Below are 21,211 nucleotides of genomic sequence, written 5' to 3' on the forward strand. Positions count from 1 at the left end.
GCGCGAGGCTGGTCCCGGCAGCCGCGCCAATGGGCGCGTGCCGCGTGCGGCGGGGGCGGGGCCAGACGGCAGGGCCGCCGCGGCGGGGCTGCTCCGCGCGCCGGGCCGGGCCGGGCCGAGTCCAGCCGAGTCCAGCCGAGCGGTGCCGAGCATGGCGCCGAGCATGGCGCGGTTGGGCGGCTGGGCGCTGCCCTGGCTGCTTCTCTTCTGCTTCCTGCCCGCCGCAGGTACCTGCGGGACCGTGGGGGAGGCGGCGGCTCCCCGGGCTCTCCCAGCCTGGGCCGCGACGCCGACGGTGCGGGGCCGGCGGGGAGGAACGGCCGGTGTTTAAGTGCCACCCCAGCGCCCTGTCCGGGCACGGCGTTGTCTTGGCCGCCCGCGCCGAGAGCAAATTCTCACCGAGGGTTTGTTTCCAGATCCAGTGGCGGTGATGTCGGTGGACGTGGGCAGCGAGTCGATGAAGATCGCCATCGTGAAGCCTGGGGTGCCCATGGAGATCGTCCTGAACAAGTGAGCGGCGGTTCCAGCGCTGCCATGGGAGGGGTCTCGGGGGGTCCAGTCTGTCCTGCCGCGGCTGGAGCTCCCCCCCAGCGCCGGCAGCGGGTGGAAAGTGGGGGCGGGTGGGACTCGGCCATCTCTGTTCCTCTGCTGCCAGAGGAAGGCTTCCATCCTTCCGCGCAGGCTTGTGCCTCAGTCTTGTCCCAGGTGGGCAGCTGCAGGCAGTTTGTTAACTCACCTTTAAGATGTTTGGGTGCACTCTGAGCACACCTTTGGAGCGAGTGCCGAAAGCCCAGTGGCTAAGGACACATTGTGGTGCAAACCCAAAAGGGCACCCAGTTCCTAGCTGTCCCCTGATTCTCAGTTCCCCACAAGGGAGCCCAGAGCCAGGTTTGTTTTGCTGCAGTTCAAAGTTACCTGTGCACTTGTAACTCAGGTAAATCTCTTGCATTCAACTGCTGCTGCAGCTCGTTCTCAGGCAACTGCAGGGAGAGAGGATATATCAGGAACGTCCTCAGTTTCTGGGATTCTGGGGGTAAAGAGGAGATTTTTCACCTACCTCCCTGAATTTTGGTAGTCATAGATAGAACGAGGGAACTGTCTTGCCTTGCTTATGGGTGGAGGAAAGCAAAAATAGTCTCATCAAAACACTGGGAGGGAGGGGGTTTCTCTGGTAGCCCCTCAGCTGAGCAGAGGCTGGCCCCCCCTCTCCAAGCACCTTCCCTTAGTCCGTCTGGAATGGGAACAGCATCCTTCTTCACTGGAGACTGGAATGTTCACCTCTTTCAACTGGTTTATTCCTCCCTCTCTTTCCTCAGGGAGTCACGAAGGAAAACACCCGTGGCTGTTTCCTTGAAGGAGAACGAGCGTCTCTTTGGTGATAGTGCGCTGGGGATGGTAAGAGTTCCTGTTCGCAGAATACATGTATCCCACGTTGTGATAAATGTCTGAGCCAGGGTTCTATTGGCTCTGTGTAGTGGCTGTGTGCTCCTACTTCCATAGCAAGAGTTGTTCCCCATATAGTCTGGGAGGGGCTGGTTTGAGAACAGCGTAACTGAAGGATTGCAGGTTGGTGATGTGGTTCTTTTTCTGCAGTCCATAAGGACACCCAAGGTGGCATTCCGATACTTCCAGGATCTGCTGGGTAAGCGGATCGATAATCCTCACGTGGCACTGTACCAGTCCCGATTCCCAGAGCATGAGCTGGTGAAGGATGAGACAAGACAGACTGTTATCTTCAAGTTGTCCCCGTAAGTGGCTGCTTTCAGGTTTTGTGGGATGGACTTCAGTTGCCAGGCTTCTGCAGCTCACTGTTGATGCCATCATTTTCTTTCCCATTGTAGAACGATACAGTATTCTCCTGAGGAGATGCTGGGGATGGTCCTGAACTATTCACGCGGTCTGGCTGAGGAATTTGCAGGTTGGAAGGCTTTAGCTGTTTTTTTTTCTGTATGTGTATGTATTTGTACACTATAGGAGTGGAGTAGAGACCGGAAATGTTCAGAAACCCTGGGTTTTTAGAAACAGGATGTTGGTTCTCTCCAGCTGTAGGCTGCAAGAAAGACTTAGCAGCTATCCAGTTATCATTTGTTTCTAATGTGATGCACGTTTGGGATCTTAATCCTACTCTTGGGGGCAGACATCCCATTTACCACCTAGCCTTGCAATGAAGGAGCCTTACAGGCAGTCTCTGGAGAAAAGTGAAATGTTTTCTTTCTCATATGTGTGATCAGAGTAGAGGCACATGGGAGGTGGCTGCAGGGGCGGGTGGAAGTGGCTCTTTGAAGGCTGTGCTGTAGCTGTTCTGCATGGAAACTTGCTGTTGGAGCTGAACTAAAAGAGCAAAAATGGCCCTTTGCTGTGAAACTTGCTAACAGAGAAGAGACTGTCAGGCATATTTCATGGTGTGCTGCTAGTGAAGTGCCATAGTAATGAAAAGTGGATAAATGACTAGGATGCTTTGCCATGTGGTCAGTGACACTACAGCCAGTCCAAGGACTTTTTACTGGAGAATGATTATGATCCAGTGACAACATAAGGTTCCATTAAGATAGTATTTGTTGAAATGGAAGGCTACCCAGAGCATTTGAGAGTATCCTGACACATGAAAGAAAAGTCAGTAGACTTGTGGCTTTGTGTGAATATGCCAGGTTTGCTTTGTTTCAGCAGGATACAGAGATTTGTCCTTAGGGATCCTGGCGGCTGCTGCTGCAGGGTTGCATTCTGTGAGTCTTTGCATGTGGCTACACTGATGCAGAGTTCCCTGCAACTGTTTCAGAGCAGCCCATTAAAGATGCAGTGATCACAGTTCCTGCCTACTTCAACCAAGCAGAGAGGAGAGCAGTTCTGCACGCCGCCCGCATGGCTGACCTCAAGGTCCTGCAGCTGATCAACGACAACACAGCTGTAGCATTGAACTATGGAGTTTTTAGGAGGAAAGACATCAATGCCACGGCACAGGTAGGTGCATTTGGGAGATGCAGAGGGTCCTGCCAAGTTGCCTCCATGCAGGGGAGAAAATGCTGCAGAAAAAATCCAAAGAACTTAAAGTGGACTCTGCTGATCAAGCAGTCTTCTCTGTTTTCATGTGTTCATCAACAAGACAAAGAGATTAAACCCTTTGTGCATGTATGATGAAGCCTGAAAGCTGCTGGAGTGAGGGCAGGTCCTGGGAGTTCTCGTTTTGTAAACCTGTATGTATTCCTTGCCCATCAGCTGGGGAAAATAACAGCAGCAATTACTTTAAGTTTTTGAACACTGACTCCGAAGTACTTGGTTTTCCTGAGGCTGAAGAAAGAGCAAAACTTCGGGTTCTGAACTATGAAATAGATTAGAAGTTTTTTTGTCTCCTGTCAAACATGACCCTGAACAGCACTCATGTTTGGTCAAAATATGAGTCCTGCCCTTAGGGTATAGAATCAGTCCGGGGAGTGGATAGTTGTGGCCTGTATCACACTTATTCATGGGGGATATCCAGGTGTTTCTGCCTCACAGTCCCAGCTTTTCTTTTCAGAATATAATGTTTTACGACATGGGAGCAGGAAGCACTGTTTGTACTATCGTTGCGTATCAGACAGTGAAAACTAAGGACTCGGGAACCCAACCTCAATTGCAGATCCAAGGCATTGGGTAAGAATTCCACATGAGTTGCACAAATCCCACAGGTCTCAGGAAAGAAACCATTTATTTCACAATCTCTTCAGCATGTAGAATTTTGCAGTGAGGCTTCAGTACAGTAATTTGGATGGCTGAGGGGGAAACATTTGGAGCAAGAAGGCTCCAGTTGGGAATAATTTTAGTGTTGCTGTCTTTTGCAGAATGTAACTGAGAACTTTGAGGAGCCTAGGAGGGAACTAGTGTACTTACTGTGCTTTAGGTTTTGCCTTTGATAGCCTCAAGCCATGTTAGCCTATTCCATTTAATGTAATCTTATAGAGTGTATCAGTTGGAAAAAGAGAAACACATTTCTAGAGAGGAATAAAAATGCAGTGTACTTAATGCATTGCCAAATAAAGAAGGGGGTGCTGTGCATACCTAGCCAAGCAAAGCGTTTATTTTGCCTTTTTCAAGAAAATACCTGAGACCTGATACAGTTGTCCTTTGGCTTCTCAGCTGTTCGACATGCTTGGCAATACGGCATTTACCTAAAATGTAATGAAATTTCCTGTTGAAAGGCTGTTGTGGTGGTGAATCCCTTATTTCTACCTTTCTTTCTTTCATAATAATGTGTTATTTTGGGGACAACCTTTATTTTTTCACAATCATCACAGCTGATAGTACTGCAGCTACTTTTGACCACTTGCTGCTCTGCATATTTGTGAAATAATACAAGAAATTTGTTTGTATTTCAATTTGATTTTGGTTATTACACCTCTTCATTCTTTTGCTCAGGTTTGACCGTACTCTTGGTGGTTTAGAGATGGAGCTTCGTCTCCGAGACTACTTAGCAAAACTCTTTAATGAGCAGCACCCTTCAAAAGATGTCCGGAAGAATCCTCGGGCCATGGCCAAGCTGCTGAAGGAGGCCAACCGCCTGAAAACTGTGCTGAGTGCGAATGCCGACCACATGGCACAGGTCTGACCTTCTGCAGGTGACTCCTGCTTTTTTTGGGCTAAGTGTGGGGTGGGTTGAGGACTGGTGTAAGGGAACACTGTCCCTCTGCAGCGCAGGTCTGCTGAGGAGCATCGCTCCCGGTGGTCCCTCTCAGCTTGTGCCCGCTGGGTAGCACCGGTGATTGAGTGGATTGAAGAAGAGTTATTCGTGTCAAGTATGTTAAATAAACTTTCACTGAGAGAAGCTGTCCGTTACACCCATGTTCCATCCTCTCATCACCTTAGCAATGGTAGGGTTCAGATGAGTGTGGTCAGGTGTGTTGTGCGTTACAAAAGTCAGAACTTTTTGCACACTGGGCAAAGATTTTGCTTAGAAAATGCTCTGCAGTTAATTTCATTCTGACTTTTTTTTTTTTTTTCTGGACAGATTGAGGGACTACTGGATGACATGGACTTCAAAGCCAAGGTCTCAAGACAAGAATTTGAGGATTTGTGCTCTGACTTGTTCAAGCGTGTCCCAGGACCCGTGCAGCAAGCTCTGAGTAGTGCAGCGATGAACATGGTGTGTTTAAGAAAATGCATTACCAAGCCTGAAGCTTCTGTGTGTGGAGCTGCCACATCATGATTTGGGCATCAGGGGTTGTGTTATCAGGACTGTTAGGAGGTAGATTCCTGCTATTGTGACAGTGTTGTTGGTGCTACAAAGAATTTGCCCGCTTCAGTGTCAAGCACTATCCCCTGCACTATCTGCCAGAAATTAGGGACTTGGAAGAGGGGCTTCTTTTGTCTTAAAACACTTTACTCTTGTGCTGTAGGTTTGAAATAATGATGTTTCCTCTTTTTGTCTTGGATATTAGTTCTGGTCTCAGACTCAAAGTTTTAACTGAATGAGCCTGGAAACAGAATTATGGGTGTTTGGGCTTCTCCTTTGCACACTCCTTAAAGGGAGCCCTTTATGGGCTGCAGTTGGACCAGACCTGAGGCAGTGCTTTGGAGGGAGTCACTGCAGGTTGAAGGCTCCTTTTCCAGGGTGCCACGGCTCTTGAGCAGCTTTGGGCTCTGATATTCAATGCAAGACACTGAGTTACCTTCTAGAGTCTGGATTTCTGTCTGCTCAGATCCAACCAGCTCTTATAGTCACTGTCTCCTGTGGCACTGAACTATAGTTTGTCTAATTTTGAATCAAGTCCCATGTTGCAGGTGGCTTGAAGCCACGGTCACGTCACTGTTTGACAGACCTGACCCCAGGTGCCTTCTTGTTGTCACGGCTGATGTCCATCTGAGGTCTGTTGGCCGCTGGCTTGCACGGGGACAGCAGGGTGTAGTGTGGATGCTCTTAGAGCACCATGTCAGCACGTGGTGACCAGGGAAGGAGTGTAAGGAAGCCCTGGACTTAGCTTTCCAAAATTGCTTTCTTAAGACAAGGTGACTGTTTCCAATCCCTAGGATGGAATTGACCAGGTGATTCTAGTTGGCGGTGCCACACGGGTCCCCAAAGTGCAGGAGGTTTTGCTGAAAGCTGTGGGCAAGTGAGTATGTGAGGCCCCCTTCTAGTCTGACTCCCATTGACAAGCTGCTGTTTATGTAGAGGCTGCAAACTTCATGTCTGTTGCTTTTCACTTCATAGAGAAGAGCTGGGCAAGAATATCAATGCTGATGAGGCTGCTGCTATGGGTGCAGTCTACCAGGCAGCTGCTCTGAGCAAAGCCTTTAAGGTGAAGCCCTTCATTGTTCGGGATGCTGCTGTGTTTCCTATCCAGGTAACTTCTGGTTTTCCTTCTCTTGTGTAAGATATGGGGCTGTGCTGGGAGAAGCAATCCATGTTGGAACCTCTTAGTTTCATTTGAGTATGGAAGCTCTGGAGGTCTTTCTGCCAATCTAAAGAATGCAGAAGGAAATCTTCTTTATAATAGAAATGCAGTATCCAAGGAGTCAGGCATATGCAAATATCAGTTGAGGAATATTTGCCTGCCCTCTGACTTTTGCAAGAGGCAGAGCAGCCAAACACTGCTGATGTAAGATGCCACAGTTTGCAGTTGCTGGTTCTTACTTTCTGTTTGTGATGCAGGTGGAGTTTACTCGTGAAGTTGAGGAGGATGATAAATCCAGGAGTTTAAAGCATAACAAGAGGATTTTGTTCCAGCGCATGGCGCCCTATCCCCAGCGCAAAGTAATCACTTTCAACCGCTACACAGATGACTTTGAGTTCTATGTCAACTATGGAGATCTGACATTCCTGAACCAGGATGACCTGCGGTGAGTTGAGCCCAGCACCCGAGCTGGCACCTCTGTGGCTTTTTGCAGTTGCCCATTGCCACCAGCGTGAGTGAGTGCAGGGATTGGCTGTTATGCAGCACTATTATCCTAAGTTCTCTCTCTGCTTTTGTCTCTGTGTCATCAGAGTTTTTGGTTCTCTCAATCTCACTACTGTGAGGCTAAAGGGAGTTGGGGACAGTTTCAAAAAGCACTCAGACTATGAATCCAAAGGCATCAAAGCACACTTCAACATGGATGAGAGTGGTGTACTGAGTCTGGACCGGGTAAGCACCACCCATTGGGAGGGTTGTCAGCTGATGTATTTTTCAGTTCTGTCCCTGTCTCTGGGCTCTGCTTAAAACTAATCCTGAGCTTCTATTTCCAAGGTGGAATCGGTGTTTGAGACCTTGGTGGAAGACAAGCTGGAGGAAGAGTCAACACTGACAAGTAAATGTGGAACTTTGATACTCATACTGACTGTTTTGTTAGCTGTAGTGGCTGAGATAATTACAAGCGTTGTGTTTCTTTGGGTTTGGGGTGTGGAAGTTGCACAGTCAGACACAAGGACACAGAGGTTGGAGAAGTATGAGTCTGGAGTGCGTGAAGCTCACCTATGCCACCAAGGGAGCCCCTTTGTGATTGTTGCAGTTGTGAGGGAAAGGACTGAGAGCTGAAGATTACTTTCTTCCTCTGGATATGTAACATTCTGAATTTTTTGTCTCACATCAACAGAACTTGGAAACACTATCTCAAGCCTGTTTGGAGGTGGTGGGCCTACACCAGAGACAGGAGAGAACCTGACAGACTCAGTTCAGGTGAGCCCCACGATAACTGATACTGGAAGGAAGCCCTTTGGTCTTGCTGTGTAATTATGTAGAATTACCTGTTCTGTGAAACATTGCATAGAGTTTCCACATTTAAAACATTGTTTTGCTTTCCCCTTTACTTGCTTGTGATGACCAGGAAGAGGAAGAGAGCTTAGCAGAAACAGGTAAAGAAGAGCAGGGGGAGAAACAAGACCAAAAAAGTCGTACTGTAGATGCTGGTGAAGAGCAGGGACAAGAGAAACAGCAGCCTTCAGGTCAAACAGAAACTGCCTCTCCGAAAGCAGACTCACAGAGAAAGGAAGAAGGCGAGAAATTGGAGCCTCAGGTGAGCATCAGATTGAAAAAATTGGACTGGTTTTAGTACCTAAGAAATAGCATTTCCTCAGTGGAATTGTCCCCTCTCTGAAGTGTCCTGCCTTTGAAAAAAGTTGCAGAATCTAAAATTCTGTTGCCTTCCTTGAGAAGATACTTTGTGTTACAGAGTCCTAAAGAAAATAGAGAAAATGCAAAAGAGGAAGAACCATCGAAAAGTTCCAGTGGCAGCACAGCTACCAAAACAGAGGAAGAGAAGATCAAAGCACCCAAGAAGCAGAAGCTTGTCCATGAGATCACCATGGAGCTGGATGTAAATGATGTGCCTGACCTGGAGGAAGATGAACTGAAGAGCTCAATGAAAAAGTAGGTTTGAAATGGCTCTGCTAAGTTAGAACTCTAGATAAAGGAAGTGAATTGCTTTGGAATGGTGGTGGCTCACATAGAGCACTGCTGACCTCAGAAGCCAGTGTATGTGATGTGCTGCTCAACCAAAGGCACTTGCTATCTTTAATTTCTGTTCTTTGCATGTTAGACTCCAAGACTTGACGATAAGAGATATAGAGAAACAGGAAAGAGAAAAGTCAGCCAACAGCTTGGAGTCATTCATCTTTGAGACCCAGGTAAGAGAAGGATATAAAGAAATGAAAATTCCAGGAGAGCAGCAGAAGTGTTTTGCACAGCTTTTGGCTGATCTGAGTGCAGTGGAGTTGTTTGAGCTGGGGGAAGCTGATTTGAAAAGCCCCGGTTTTGTCTTTCAATTGCTTTTTCTAATGCTATTAGGCTTCCTAGGCCCATGTTTCCTCAATACAAAATGGAGCTTCCCTTCAGCATGTCTAACACATTGAACAATTGCCCCCCAGACTGTAAAGAAGCTACAGCTTCTCAGGAACTGTTGTGCAGAAGCAGCACAACAGTAGTAGTTAGTGTTAAGTGTATGTGAAATTATGACTGTTGCAGTGTTACCATTATGGGATGTGGGTGTATCTATACCTGGTGTATTACCATTGTGCTCCTGGCAATGCTAGGAGCATAGCTCAGGTTTGGGAGGGTGTAGTCAGCACTCCAACCCAGTTGCAAGTGAGTCCTTTGGTTGTTTTATGCTTCCAGGCCCAGTGGTGTTTGACCAGAGTGCTTGCTCTGTATTTTTAGGACAAGCTTTACCAAGAGGAGTATCAGTTTGTCTCAACAGAGGAGCAGAGAGAAGAAATTTCCAAAAAGCTTAGTGAGGCTTCCAGTTGGATGGAGGAGGAGGGCTATGCAGCTGCAACAAAGGTATTGCTGTGTGAAGTCAGAATACCAGTCAGCTGTCACTGACATGGAAGTGACCACAGAGGCTGACAGAGCCTTTGTAATATGTTTCTTTAGAGTTTCTTGCTTCCTCAGTGCATTATGCACAGAACAGAATAAGAAGTTGTCCCAGCATTGATGTTTCTACAAGAGTTTCAGCAGGAACCTGTTGACTGAAAGCTTAATCATGTGGCTCTTTCAAGTGAAAAACAAATGCAGTTATAACTTCTGAAGTTGCCAATGTTATACAGTGGTCAAACTAACTGTCTCCTTTCTCCTTTCCCCCATTTTCAGGAGCTAAAAGACAAGCTTTCAGAGCTGAAAAAGCTTTGTAGGAACCTTTTCTTCCGTGTTGAGGAAAGGAGAAAGTGGCCAGAACGCCTGGCTGCTCTGGAAAGTCTGCTCAATCACTCCACCATCTTTCTCAGGTAAGGGCAGGCTTTGGGAAGGAATGTCATGCAACTGGTCATGTAGGAGCTGCCAGCAGAAAGAGACCAGAGTGAATGTGAAAGTCAGTGGCACTTCCTGAGAAAAGGCGAACAGAGCTCTGCTCCCTGGTGTCCTGCTCTGCAGGACCTGTGAACAGGCACACATGAGCTCTGTCCAAAATGGGGGGCAGGAAGGGTCCAGCATAGTTGTTGTGATGTTTTTGTATTACTGGAGCTGTAATCACGGAGTTGCCAAAGTGCAGTCTGCTTGGCTTAACAAAAATAAGCTTTCTTATCTACAAGGGGAGCCCGAATGATTCCAGAGTCTGACCAGATATTCACAGAAGTGGAACTGAGTACACTGGAAAAAGCCATCAATGAAACAACGGTACTGAAGGATGGAGTGATGCTGGGGGAGGGTGGGGTGGTATTTTGGGTTATGACCTATTCTTTCACTCAAGGTCATGGACTAGAATGTGCATGGGGTTTTTTTTTGTGCCACCAGCAAACCTTTTGTGTGTTTCAGTGTTTCCTAATGCCCAGCCTGACCCCATTGTGCCTGGGGGGAATCGTGGTTCCTGTGTTGCATGTGGAATTGTCTCCAGGGTGGGGGTGGAGCCCAGTGATCTGACTGCGCTTGGTTTTTAAAGGCAGGCACTGGGTTTTGTTTCACTTTGTCCTATGTTTGTGTAACTGAGAGGTTGGTGGAAATGTAGCACAGAAGAGAGCTGTCCTGAGTAAAGCAGAATAGCCAGGGGCAGTGACTTTGAGATACTGTGATATACAGCAGTTCCTGGAACCCAGAAGCATTCCAGAATCACCTCTTCCCTCGTGTCCCACAGATTTGGAAAAATGAGACGTTGGCTGAACAGAACAAGCTTACTCCTGCTGAGAAACCTGTGCTGCTCTCTAAAGATATAGAGTTCAAAATAGCAGCTCTGGACAGGGAAGTGCAATATCTCCTGAATAAAGCCAAGTTTGCAAAACCCAAACCCAAAAGGGAGAAGAACGCCACAAAAACTGATTCAGACAAGAATACTACAGCAGCCCCTGAGACTGAGAATACTATCCCTCCCACGGAGGGGAAACAAGAAGGTAAGTAGCAGGCTTGGAGCGTGTATGTAACTCCCTATTATATAATTACCACGTGTAACACGTGGTGTTTCTTTTGATTAGATGGGAGCTAAAGAAGGGAGGACAGTAGTTAACTGTGAGATTGAGTTTGCTCTTAATTTTCAAAGACATCTGGGAAAATCTATGTATTGCAGTGCCCTTCCCTCCCCACCACTCATTTGTTTGGGTTTTTTGTGAAGAAATAGAAATTATTTATGAATTTCCCAGGATAGTCAGTATCTGTGTTGCTGGCTTGTTGACTTCTAGAAAGATGAGCCATTGACTGCACTTCAATGTACTGAACCTGTCCTACCTAGATCAGTGAGTAGAATGAATTGCTGATGAGAAAGGTTTGTGGTGTACATGGACCCCAGGGGAAAAAAAAAGTCTCTCGGGGCACTAGGACTTACAGTTTTTTGAACTTTTTAAGATCCTTGGGTCCCAAGTGCCCTGGTCCTTTTAAATCTGGAGTGCTGTTTGTCAGCATTCTTTCTGGTTCCTCTGGTCTGAGCAAGTGATCCCGATCGTAGTCACAGTTCCAAAGGTCATCTGCCTGTGCAACCAGTCAGTCTCCAGGGCTTCTGGGGACATAAAGACTGGCACGCAGAGGGGAATATGGAGCAGTTTTGTGGTGCTTCTCTTGAGTGTTGTAGGGTGATCTGCTGTGAGAGTGAGCTGAGGCACCACAGCTGGCTGGTTTAACCTCACCTTTACTCACCTAATCTCTTTGCACCTTGTCTCTTGCGTGTTCTTCCTCAACTTTTGTATCTTTCTGCTTTAAACATAGACAAACTGGAGGATATTGAGCCAGCCAAGGAGCCTCCCACAGCTGAGAAAGCACCAATAGATGATAAGTCTGGATCAGACTCTGGTGCGTAAGTGCTTTGCTACTGGTCTGGAGCTTGGGAGCTGCAGAGGTGTCTGGGGGCTCCTTTGCAGATTTTTAGCTGTAAGAGGTAGTATGATGGTGGAACCTCTCACTGTGGATCCATTGTTAATTCTGCAAACAGGAAGACAAAATTTGGTTCCTTGCTGTTCCTACGTTTCTATTGTTCAGAGTGGAATTCTTATGCAGCAGCACTGCTTTGTGTCCCTGTCGCTGCAGTTTGCAGCCAGTCCCATGGCTGCGAGATGGGCTATGCCTGAGAGCTGCTGTGCTGCTCCTGCTGCCAGAGCAGCAGTGTTAACAGGAGCAGAGAGTTCATGTCTTCAGCTCCATGGAGCTGAGTATCTACCCCCAAAACCTCTCTACCAAGTCTTGTAACAAGTTGGTCAGACTCTCAGTGCTGCTTTGCATGCTGTGAAAAACACTGCAGTGTGAAACTAAGTTTGCTTCATTACACAGGGTCCAAGAAAGAGAAGGCAGAAGCTGGAGGAGAAAGCAGGAAAAACGATGAATTGTAACACCCTGAAATCCCACGAGTGTCAGCATCTATTTATTTCGTAGTTACTTTCTTGTTTTTCTTATGGACTTGGTTAGTCATGATGTAAATGGAACACAACAAGAGTCTGACAACACAATGGGATAGAGATGTAAATTTTTTTTTTGTTCTTTCTGCGGATATTGCCTCTACGAACTTAGTGAATTGTTTTTTTTTTTTTCCTTCTATTATGTGTGGCAGACTGCCCACCAAGAATTGTCTCTGTTTCTGTACAGAAGTCACCAAAGTGACTTTCCTATGGGGAGAAAGCAGTAAAGAAACATCTTAAGGTGTAGGAAGTAACTTGGAACATAAACTCTGTGCCCCACCTCTTGTGAAGATGATTGCAGAAGGATATAGAGCTGAAGTACTGTTGTCTTTGCATACGAAGCACTGACTTAGAGCAAATTGTGATTTCAGCTGGTGGGAGGTGTGTTAATACTTGTATTAATGGGAAGGTGGAACAAAATTGGGAAGGCGGATGATCTGTGCTTTTAGATATGGCTGTGTCTCTTTTCCATAGGCATTTGGTTAAAACTGTCTGTGCTCTGTAGCAGAGTCCAAAAACCGTGAAGTGAGACTTGACAAAAAGATTCTGTTTACAGTTTTAAAAGTTCACAAAAGGCAACAGTGAATGCAGAGGAGAGGGAAAGATGGGCCGCATTGGCACATCCTGTAGTCAGTCACAAGGACAGCGATACGGATCAAACAACCAAACCTGGAAAGTCTAATGGCAACTGCCTTCCTTCCTCGGTATTTTGTGCTCTTGGACCGACTTAATCGTGTGATCTTGCCTGTCCCTGGCCATGGCCTCCTGCCTCCTCGGACCGTCCCTGCTGCTGCCACACACACGAGTGGGGTCCGACGGCTGCGAATGTGCATCTGACATTGTTCTCCATTCTGGCCTCTTCAACCAAAAATAAAAATGCCACTTCCTGACAGGCGGTGCAGAGCGGTGCCGAGTGTGCCGGGAGGCGAGGCCGGGGGCCCGGGCGGGACGGACCGGGGACCGGGGACCGGGGACTGGGAGCCGGGACCGGGGAGCGGGGGCGGGGCCGGGGACCGGGGCGGGGCCGGGGAGCGGGGACCGGGCCGGGCCCGCCCGCTCGGGGCGCTCCGGAGCGCAGCGGCCCCGCGGGGAGCGCGGCGCCATGGCGGCCGGCGGCTACGGGCGGTACCGGGCCCTGATCTTCGCGGCCATGTTCGTGGGGTACACGCTGTATTACTTCAACCGCAAAACCTTCTCGTTCGTCATGCCCGCTGTCATGGCCGAGGTGCCGCTGGGGAAGGACGAGCTGGGTGAGTGTCGGTCCCGGGCCCCTTCGCCCCCCGGCCCGGAGGTGGCCGTTCCGCGGGCTGAGGCACCCCCGGGCTCTGCCCGCCGCAGGTCTCATCACCAGCAGCCAGTCTGCAGCCTACGCCATCAGCAAGTTCGTCAGCGGCGTCCTTTCGGACCAGATGAGCGCCCGCTGGCTCTTCTCCTCCGGCCTCCTCATGGTGGGCTTGGTCAACGTGGTTTTCTCCTGGAGCTCCACGGTCATGGCCTTCGCTGGGCTTTGGTTCCTCAACGGGCTGGCCCAGGGGCTGGGCTGGCCGCCCTGCGGGAAGATCCTGCGGAAGGTCAGTGCTGAGAAAGGTGGGGGAACTGGCCACTGCTCTCTCGACCTGTCCTGGCATCAGGGCTGTGTAGATCGTGCTTGCTCAGAATCCAGAGAGACTTGCAGCTTTTATCACTCCATTTCCAGCCAAGGTAGTCTAGAACACTATCTGCATTTTGCTGCCTGTGGAACAAGTTTCTGTGCACGGGAATTTTTTTATTCTAGCAAAGATTCAGTCTGTAGCCCTTGCCCCTCTGTGCCTTGAGTGTAGCTCTGGTGAGTAACATCTCCTGGTAGCAGAATTCTGCCCCATAGAGACGGACTTTGTTGGAATTAAGTATTTTAGGCATGGACCCACAAGACTACTTTTCTCTGCTGCTGCAAAGTCAGGGTTTGCTGTGGGTCAGGGGGGCAGTGAGTACAGTTCCTTCCATCTGCACGCTTGGGCAGCTTGGGAATGCCAAATCACAGCTGCTTCAGTTACAAAACTGGGTAAGATGGAGGAGCACCATGAGATGAGTCTCTAAGCTGTATGCACATGAGTTTTGTGACAATCTCAAAGGACCAGATTGATTTCTCCCTAGGACAGAAGGAAAAGAGGTTGGTTAGCTTTATGCTGATCCCTCACAGAAGATGTAAAATCCAGGAATGAATGTACTGCATGTACTTGTGGGATGGGGCGGGGAAGAGATAAACAACGTTATTGCCCTTTTGTGAGGCACCTAGCCTCCCCTAACTGACAATGAGAGGGCTGTCCAGGACAGTTGAAGGCACAGAAAAGAAAGGCCCAAATAACAGAAATATCAGCCATGGTGTTTTCTGAAGATATTCGTGAATGTAGATCTCAGACATTTTCCTGCTGACAAGAACCACCCAAGTGGTTCTGGCTCTGAGTGCTTATTGCAATGTGGAGCTCATCATGTCTGATACTTAATGCAACAGCGAGTCCTAAAGTTACCCTGTGACTCTCTGCATATCCATCCAAGTTCCTGAGCCAGCAGACCTCTCCACGAGGACGCTGTTCCTATCAAGTGAGTACGCAAAACCATGTGCTCTTAAATTTGCCTCTCCTGCCCCACGTCTCAGTTTCATGGTCTGTAAATGGAAATAACTTTGAGCTGGCTCACAGTTTGAGCACCTGTCAAGCTCCTATGGCTGACACTTGAGTAACGTTTAGAGTTCCCTGCATGACTAAAGTAGCCAGGTGTGGGTGTTCCCTCTACCTGCTTTTAGAGTTCTGTGTCCGAATTGTCCCAGTCCCGCTTCATTGGCCTCAAGGAAGGGTTTTCAGGTGTGCTGTCACTGTCTTACACCTCATGCTGTTTTTCTTGTTGCACAGTGGTTTGAGCCTTCCCAGTTTGGGACTTGGTGGGCAATCCTGTCTACAAGTATGAACTTGGCTGGAGGCTTAGGCCCCATTGTCGCTGCTCTTGTGTCTATGAACTACGATTGGCGCAACACTTTGTCCTTCTCTGGCTTCACCTGCATGGTTGTCTCTTTTATTTGCCTTGTCCTGATTAAAAATGAGCCATCGGATGTTGGGCTGCCCAACATTGAACAAGGAGCCAAGAAAGGGAAGAAAGGTGAGCGTGTGACTTCAATGCAAGCAGGCAGCTGCAGGAGAAGATGCAGTGCCTTCTGTCTGTATTCTGGTACAGATGTGTTGCTGTCAGCATACCGACACCCCCATCCTCCCCAATTTTTGAAGTCACAGTTTTGCAGGCATGTGATAATAGGTTGATTTTGGCAGCTTTGTTCTGGTAATTGAAGGTAGAAATGGTATAAACCAAGGCCTACTGTGATCTTGTGGGAAGGGACTGATGTAAGGATTCCTGAGACTGTGACAGAGCAGGGGAAAAGCCTGCTGTTAGCCCTCTGTTAGCCTTGCTCCTTAGCCTGCCGGCAGACACCCATGTGTTGCTGAAATGATCAGGGCTGGCTCTCCCCATATATGTCATAACTTCCTGCTACCAGCATCCCCGTTTTCTTGGAGTCTTGTGTGCTCAGATTTTGAATGCAGTTTTGGTGGGGTGATGGAGAGAGAAAAACTACAACAGCAGGGAATGCTTCCTTAAGCCTGACCTTTTGCTCCTCTGCTTTGGCAGCAGACAGGCAGTTCTCCCCTCACCCCACCTTAGGCTCTCTTGACCTCTGGCTCACAATGGACTCTGCTCAGTGTTTCTGTCCTAACCTAGGACATCTAGTTAATAAATGTTTGTTCAGACCACTGAGTGTGGCGCTTCTCTGAAAGCAGAACATGTAGATGAGAATTGCAACACAAGTTTTCAGTAGGATTTTAAAGGCCAGTGGAAACTCAGCCTATGATCCATGCTGTCCCATACTGCCTCTGCTGCCAGACTTGACTTCTTTGCCTGAGAAAAGAATATTATTTCCCCAGAGCATTCTCTGGCGAGGGCAAATTTGTTGGTGTTCCTGGAAGACTGATGCAAACATCAAGGTAGCATCTGAAAGCATCTTTGTCTGGGTCTGTGCAGTGGTTTTTACAGGCACAGCTTAAAAACACTCCCAAAGAATCTGGAGGTGATTTTTCTAACAACCTTTGTGAAGGGTTACTGGCAACTGCAATACAGAAATTTACTGGGAGTAGTGTTTTGATTATTCTTTTCAAATCTTTAATTAATGTGGGATAAAATGACTAATCAGAAGAGATTCTGAAATCACCAGAACAAGGGGGAGGTAGAGCCATTCACTGCTATTCAGCATATGTGAATACCTCCCTGTGTGGGGATGTTCTCGTGCTTGGATCCTGCCTGCAGAACTGTCTGCTGGGCTGCTGATTGGTGTGGTTTGGGCTGTGATAACACTCCTCCTGACCTTCCTACAGGTTCCTCCAGCGACAACAGCACCTTGACAGAGCTGCTGCTTTCACCATACCTTTGGGTGCTCTCAACAGGCTACCTGGTCGTTTTTGGAGTGAAAACGTGCTGTACTGATTGGGGACAGCTCTTCCTGATCCAGGAGAGGGGACAGTCCATGCTTGTGGGTAAGATGCAAAACTGCATTATTAAGCTCTGGGGCGGCAGTCTGGGAGGTGTTGCCCCGAGTTTGCCTGGGTAGAGGCCCTTCCACCTGAGGGACCTCCTAGTTGTCTGCTTAGACACACATAAGTTTTGAAGTAACTCAGTGATGGAGTTACTGCATGCACCAGGCACCCCAGTGCCAGGACCTTCCGAGGACTGGCAGACAGGCATTCCTGAACAGGGATGAGCCAGATGGTTGTGTCTAGCAGAACTGCTCAAGTGCTCTGTGAGCTTACAGCAGTGGATCCGGTCTGGAGCCCACAAAAGCTTTTCTGTTCTGACCAAATCTGATGGGCTGTTCTTTGCATCATCTGTGTTCTAGGCAGCTCCTACATGAGTGCCTTGGAGATTGGGGGCCTGGTGGGAAGCATTGCTGCTGGATACCTTTCTGATAGAGCAGTAGCAAAAGTAAGTCATGTGCACCCTTGGGCATGCTGGACACAGCGGCAATCAGAGCTGCTTAGGCAGGATGCTGTCCCTGTGAGCACAGCAGAGAAACCAGCCCATACTCGGTTCTGCCACGTGCATGGCCACAGCTGCCAAACACTCCAGAAGGCGCTGGGGAATAAGTGTGCTGATGTTAGGGGTTGCAATATGCCTGTCAGATTTGAGGTGTTTAATCTGTTTATTTGCTTTACTGTGGTCTCCAGATTTTCATGTTGAAGAGCTGTTTGCAGAGAGTTGTCTTCTGGCTGGAACAAAACCCCACATTAAAATCCAGTGGTGGGATCTGGAGCCAGATTCAGGGTGGAAGTGGTTGATAACTGAAGTATCATTCATCACTAAGAGCTTTTGTTTAGCACAGTTTGACTGTGTGCAGCCCTTAAACCACACTGACAAGGTGTGCCAACAGATGTGCTGTTGATGTGCCATCCATGTTTTTGACTGGGCTGTGGATGGCATTAGTCACTACAGGTATAAAAGGAAGTCCCTCCAGTTTCTGACTCTCAGCTTTCCTTCCTTGTATCACAGGTAGGCCTGTCAAGCTATGGGAATCCTCGGCATGGGCTGCTGCTTTCCATGATGGCTGGGATGTGCGTGTCCATGTTTCTCTTTCGGATCACAGTCACGGGTGACTCTCCCAAGGTAATTCACATGCAGCCACCGGCCATCATTTACAGGGATAGCCCTGGAATGGGGAGGCTTGATGACGGGGAGCATGATTGTTTTTTTCACCATTCCTAAGGGTTTCTTTTTTTTGCACTTTCTGGAGAAGTGCTGGCTTAGCCTGGCTTGGGGTGTTCCTGCTGTCCTATTGTTGTGGGCAGCCTGCCTTCTGGGCTTTTCATGATATGTGACTTGCATCTGCCCGTACGATTGCTAAATATTTTAGAAACTTCTTTTCTCCTTTCATTTTTTTCTTTTTCTTCAGGGAAACCACTTCTGGACTGTAGCCTTGCAACCTCTAGCTGATCTTACAGGCCTAAAAGAACATGAGGTTTCTGCTTGCGTTTTTTCTCCCTCTGTCTGTTTCTTCTTTCCCTGGTCTGCCTTACTCCTATCCTGAGAGATTGGTTAGCACCTCAGAACTTAGAACCAGGGCCTTGAGAAGAGATTACTGTAAGTTTGGTAAAAGAAACATTTTCTTATAATAATTTGAGTACACTAACAGACTCTAATAAGTCTAACTATGTAACTTTTAAGTTTTATACAGAAGGTTCTGAGGACTTCTGTTCATCAAGTAAAGTGTAGCCAGCTAAGGGGTCTTGTGAGTGAGATCAGAAAGAATGATTCTGCTCTGGCAGATGCATTCTTATTTCGTTTCTGGCAAGTATTTTCCTAATTCCTTTCTGTTTCATATCTGGAAAATTAGATGGCACTTACTTCCTCCTGGGCTTTTTGAAATGGTATTTGCAATTCTAAAAGCATGCTGTAATGTGGAGATGTTATTTATCCTTTGTTGAGCAAACAGTAGGCTGATAATTTTGGGCCAGGTAGGTTTGTTAGAGCATAAGCTAACACTGAAGTTCTGACAGTTGGGGTTTTTTGTGTTTTTTTTTTTTTTGTTGTTTGTTTGTTTCTCAGTTTAGTAACATAGAGGTTATCAGAAAGAGGTATTTCACAAATAAACATGCTCTGATCAGTCCCATGGATCTAAACTGAGAAAAGCTTTCAGTTGATAGCTCCAGGATTGTTTATGAAAGCAACCTGATTCACAGCTCTTTCCTGTGATTTCAAGGGCTCATTGCCCTCTTCTCTCCCATGTTCTGTTTCTTACAAATCAGCACAGGATGTATTACTTGGTGTGGGGGGGCAGAACTGGGAGGGAGGAGAGCTTGCACTGGCTAGCAAGATGGACTGATGGAGATGCAGCTCAGTTTTATGGATGTGGGGTTGAGGCTTGAGCTCCTTTGGCTGCAGGCTGGGGAGCTGGTGTCAACCTGAAAGTGTCAAAACTCCCTGGTACTGTGTATAGAATCTGAGAATTGTCAACAGTTGCTAACCGACAGTGGTGAGATTCACAGATCCTGTTTCTGATTTTAACTTACTTTGACAGCTGTGGATTCTGACTCTGGGAGCTGTGTTTGGGTTCTCCTCATATGGGCCGATTGCCCTGTTTGGGGTCATAGCCAACGAAAGTGCCCCTGCCAACCTGTGCGGCACCTCCCATGCCATAGTGGCTCTCATGGCCAACGGTAAGTAATACCCAAAAAGCAAACAAAACCCATGCACGTTCTTGATGAAGCATGGTCTAGCCCCTGGGTGCCAAGATACTGATCATGGGGAGAATGGAGCTGGAAGCCTCAGGGATGCTTTCCTGCTGTGCTCGACAGGTTTTGTGTTGTACTTTAAATTCAAACCAGGCCTGAGGAATTGTTATATATGCAAAAGCAGGTACTGATAGATAATACGGGAGTGCACAAGTGTTGTTAGCTTTCTGGTTGTTTTTCCTTATAGTTGGGGGTTTCCTGGCTGGACTACCTTTCAGTACAATTGCCAAGCACTACAGCTGGGCCACGGCCTTCTGGGTAGCTGAAGTCACCTGTATCGCTAGCACAGTGGCTTTCTTCTTCCTACGAAACATCCGCACCAAGATGGGCCGAATTTCCAAGAAGGCTGACTGAGGATAAGCTGCTTGGTGGAAAGGATGTTCCCACGCTGACGTGAATGATGCTCGTTTTTGTTTAACTGGCCTAGGAATGAGTTTACCTATTGCGACAACCTAGATAAAAACATCTCAACTTCTTATCCAGTGTCAGGTGCCAGAGGGCACAAAGTTCCTGTTACTGATCACTTTTTCCCTCAAGATGTGATAATTCACCTAGTTTACATTTGCAATTATTTTACTGTACCTCTTCCTCACAGCACTGTTAGTGAAGCAAGCAGGCTCTGCAGCCTGAGCTTTCCCACTACAAGTGATCTAAAATGACTGGCTTCAGGTGCATTTACCTCTAGCATTGTCATTATTGTTTGTCTCAGACATTAACCGAGACATTAATCAGTTCAGGCTTGCTGCTCAGGGGCCCTGAACCAAGCTTTTGCTGCCTGCATCCGTCCCATTGAGCTGCCATCAGCACAGCTGTCTCAGGTCACTTCAGCATGAGCTCTGTGTGTGCACAGCCACACGACAGCAGATCAGGGAATGGTGATGACTGCAGTCTAGGCTGCTTTGACAGCAGCAAGGCTTTAGCTGTGCATGGGGTTCGTTGCTAGGAGCGAGGGGAGAGTGTTGCCGCGGACAAGCAGGACATGCTGCAGCAGAGATCTCCACAGCATTTAGGAATCGGCATGTTTCCAGGGAATTCATGGCATTTAGAGAAGGTCCTTCTAAGTGAACTGATCCTACCTGATGCCATGTCTGTGTGCAGTGTTAATGATTTGCAAGGGAGGCAGCTGCTGCCAAGGCAGCTCGCAGCCAGTGCTCTGCCAATCAGCCAGGAAGACTATCCCAGCAGCAGGAATTGCAACAGCAGCCACCACCAACCCACAATTTCTGCAGCTGGGTTTTGTGATAACCCACATTTCTAGCATTGGTTTGTATTTTTTCAGTACAAGGTGTGAAGACTGGGATGGTTTGGTCAAGAGTTGTGTCTCTCATGGCTGCAGGCAGGGGCTCGGGCTGCCTCTGAGTCAGCCTTAGCAAAGCCAGTTTTAGCAGTCGGGCCCAGCACCCTGCAATAAGTATACTCAGGTATTTAACCAGGAATTTGTTGAATATTCTTGTTTTTCCCCAAAAGGATTTAATGTTTTAGGGTCCTGAAAGAGGCAAGTTCAACTCATAAGAACCTGCATGCAGGTACATTGTTGGGTACCTTGGTTGCAACAGTAGTTAGCTAGCCTTAATTTTAAAAATGGAAGTGAATTACGTTTTGTACTTAATTACATGATCTTCTTCTATATGTGAAATAAAAATACAGCAGTATCACAAGGTCT

At 47.8% G+C, this 21,211-nt stretch overlaps 2 protein-coding genes across 3 annotated transcripts; both read left to right on the forward strand.

Moving 5' to 3' along the window:
- The first annotated feature begins 63 nt into the window (after window positions 1–63).
- HYOU1 (hypoxia up-regulated 1) lies at window positions 64–13,137 on the forward strand. The gene is made up of 24 exons (XM_014884695.2): window positions 64–227; window positions 417–510; window positions 1,317–1,395; window positions 1,594–1,748; window positions 1,842–1,918; window positions 2,777–2,958; window positions 3,512–3,627; window positions 4,390–4,573; window positions 4,979–5,113; window positions 5,998–6,080; window positions 6,179–6,311; window positions 6,620–6,807; window positions 6,953–7,091; window positions 7,194–7,254; window positions 7,540–7,622; window positions 7,771–7,959; window positions 8,116–8,312; window positions 8,482–8,569; window positions 9,099–9,221; window positions 9,531–9,664; window positions 9,968–10,052; window positions 10,507–10,759; window positions 11,565–11,648; window positions 12,123–13,137. Exons 1-24 carry the CDS (start codon window positions 152–154, stop codon window positions 12,179–12,181), a joined length of 2,997 nt encoding a protein of 998 aa, XP_014740181.2. The 5' UTR covers window positions 64–151; the 3' UTR covers window positions 12,182–13,137.
- Window positions 13,138–13,311: 174 nt separating this feature from the next.
- SLC37A4 (solute carrier family 37 member 4) lies at window positions 13,312–21,203 on the forward strand. 2 transcript variants are annotated; one of them, XM_088178093.1, is made up of 9 exons: window positions 13,312–13,497; window positions 13,586–13,818; window positions 15,136–15,379; window positions 16,642–16,800; window positions 17,160–17,245; window positions 17,810–17,923; window positions 18,210–18,275; window positions 19,335–19,473; window positions 19,736–21,203. In XM_088178093.1, the coding sequence occupies exons 1-9, from the start codon at window positions 13,350–13,352 to the stop codon at window positions 19,900–19,902; spliced, it is 1,356 nt and encodes a 451-aa protein (XP_088034219.1). In that variant the 5' UTR covers window positions 13,312–13,349; the 3' UTR covers window positions 19,903–21,203. The 2 variants fall into 2 exon arrangements, with proteins under 2 accessions (XP_088034219.1, XP_014740183.1); XM_014884697.2 differs by lacking the exon at window positions 18,210–18,275 and having other exon boundaries at window positions 13,313–13,497.
- The last annotated feature ends 8 nt before the right edge of the window (window positions 21,204–21,211 follow it).

Source organism: Sturnus vulgaris, chromosome 23, assembly GCF_052056855.1.
Source record: "Sturnus vulgaris isolate bStuVul1 chromosome 23, bStuVul1.hap1, whole genome shotgun sequence".
NCBI classification, from domain to species: Eukaryota; Metazoa; Chordata; class Aves; order Passeriformes; family Sturnidae; genus Sturnus; species Sturnus vulgaris.

Excerpts from the sequence above, each read along its gene's own strand:
- HYOU1 (XM_014884695.2), top strand. The coding sequence starts at position 152 with ATGGCGCCGAGCATGGCGCGGTTGGGCGGCTGGGCGCTGCCCTGGCTG. Across the intron at positions 3,628-4,389 it reads TTGCAGATCCAAGGCATTGG|GTTTGACCGTACTCTTGGTG; the intron begins GTAAGAATTCCA and ends TCTTTTGCTCAG. Across the intron at positions 8,570-9,098 it reads CATTCATCTTTGAGACCCAG|GACAAGCTTTACCAAGAGGA; the intron begins GTAAGAGAAGGA and ends CTGTATTTTTAG.
- SLC37A4 (XM_088178093.1), top strand. The coding sequence starts at position 13,350 with ATGGCGGCCGGCGGCTACGGGCGGTACCGGGCCCTGATCTTCGCGGCC. Across the intron at positions 13,819-15,135 it reads GCGGGAAGATCCTGCGGAAG|TGGTTTGAGCCTTCCCAGTT; the intron begins GTCAGTGCTGAG and ends CTTGTTGCACAG. Across the intron at positions 17,246-17,809 it reads CTGATAGAGCAGTAGCAAAA|GTAGGCCTGTCAAGCTATGG; the intron begins GTAAGTCATGTG and ends CTTGTATCACAG.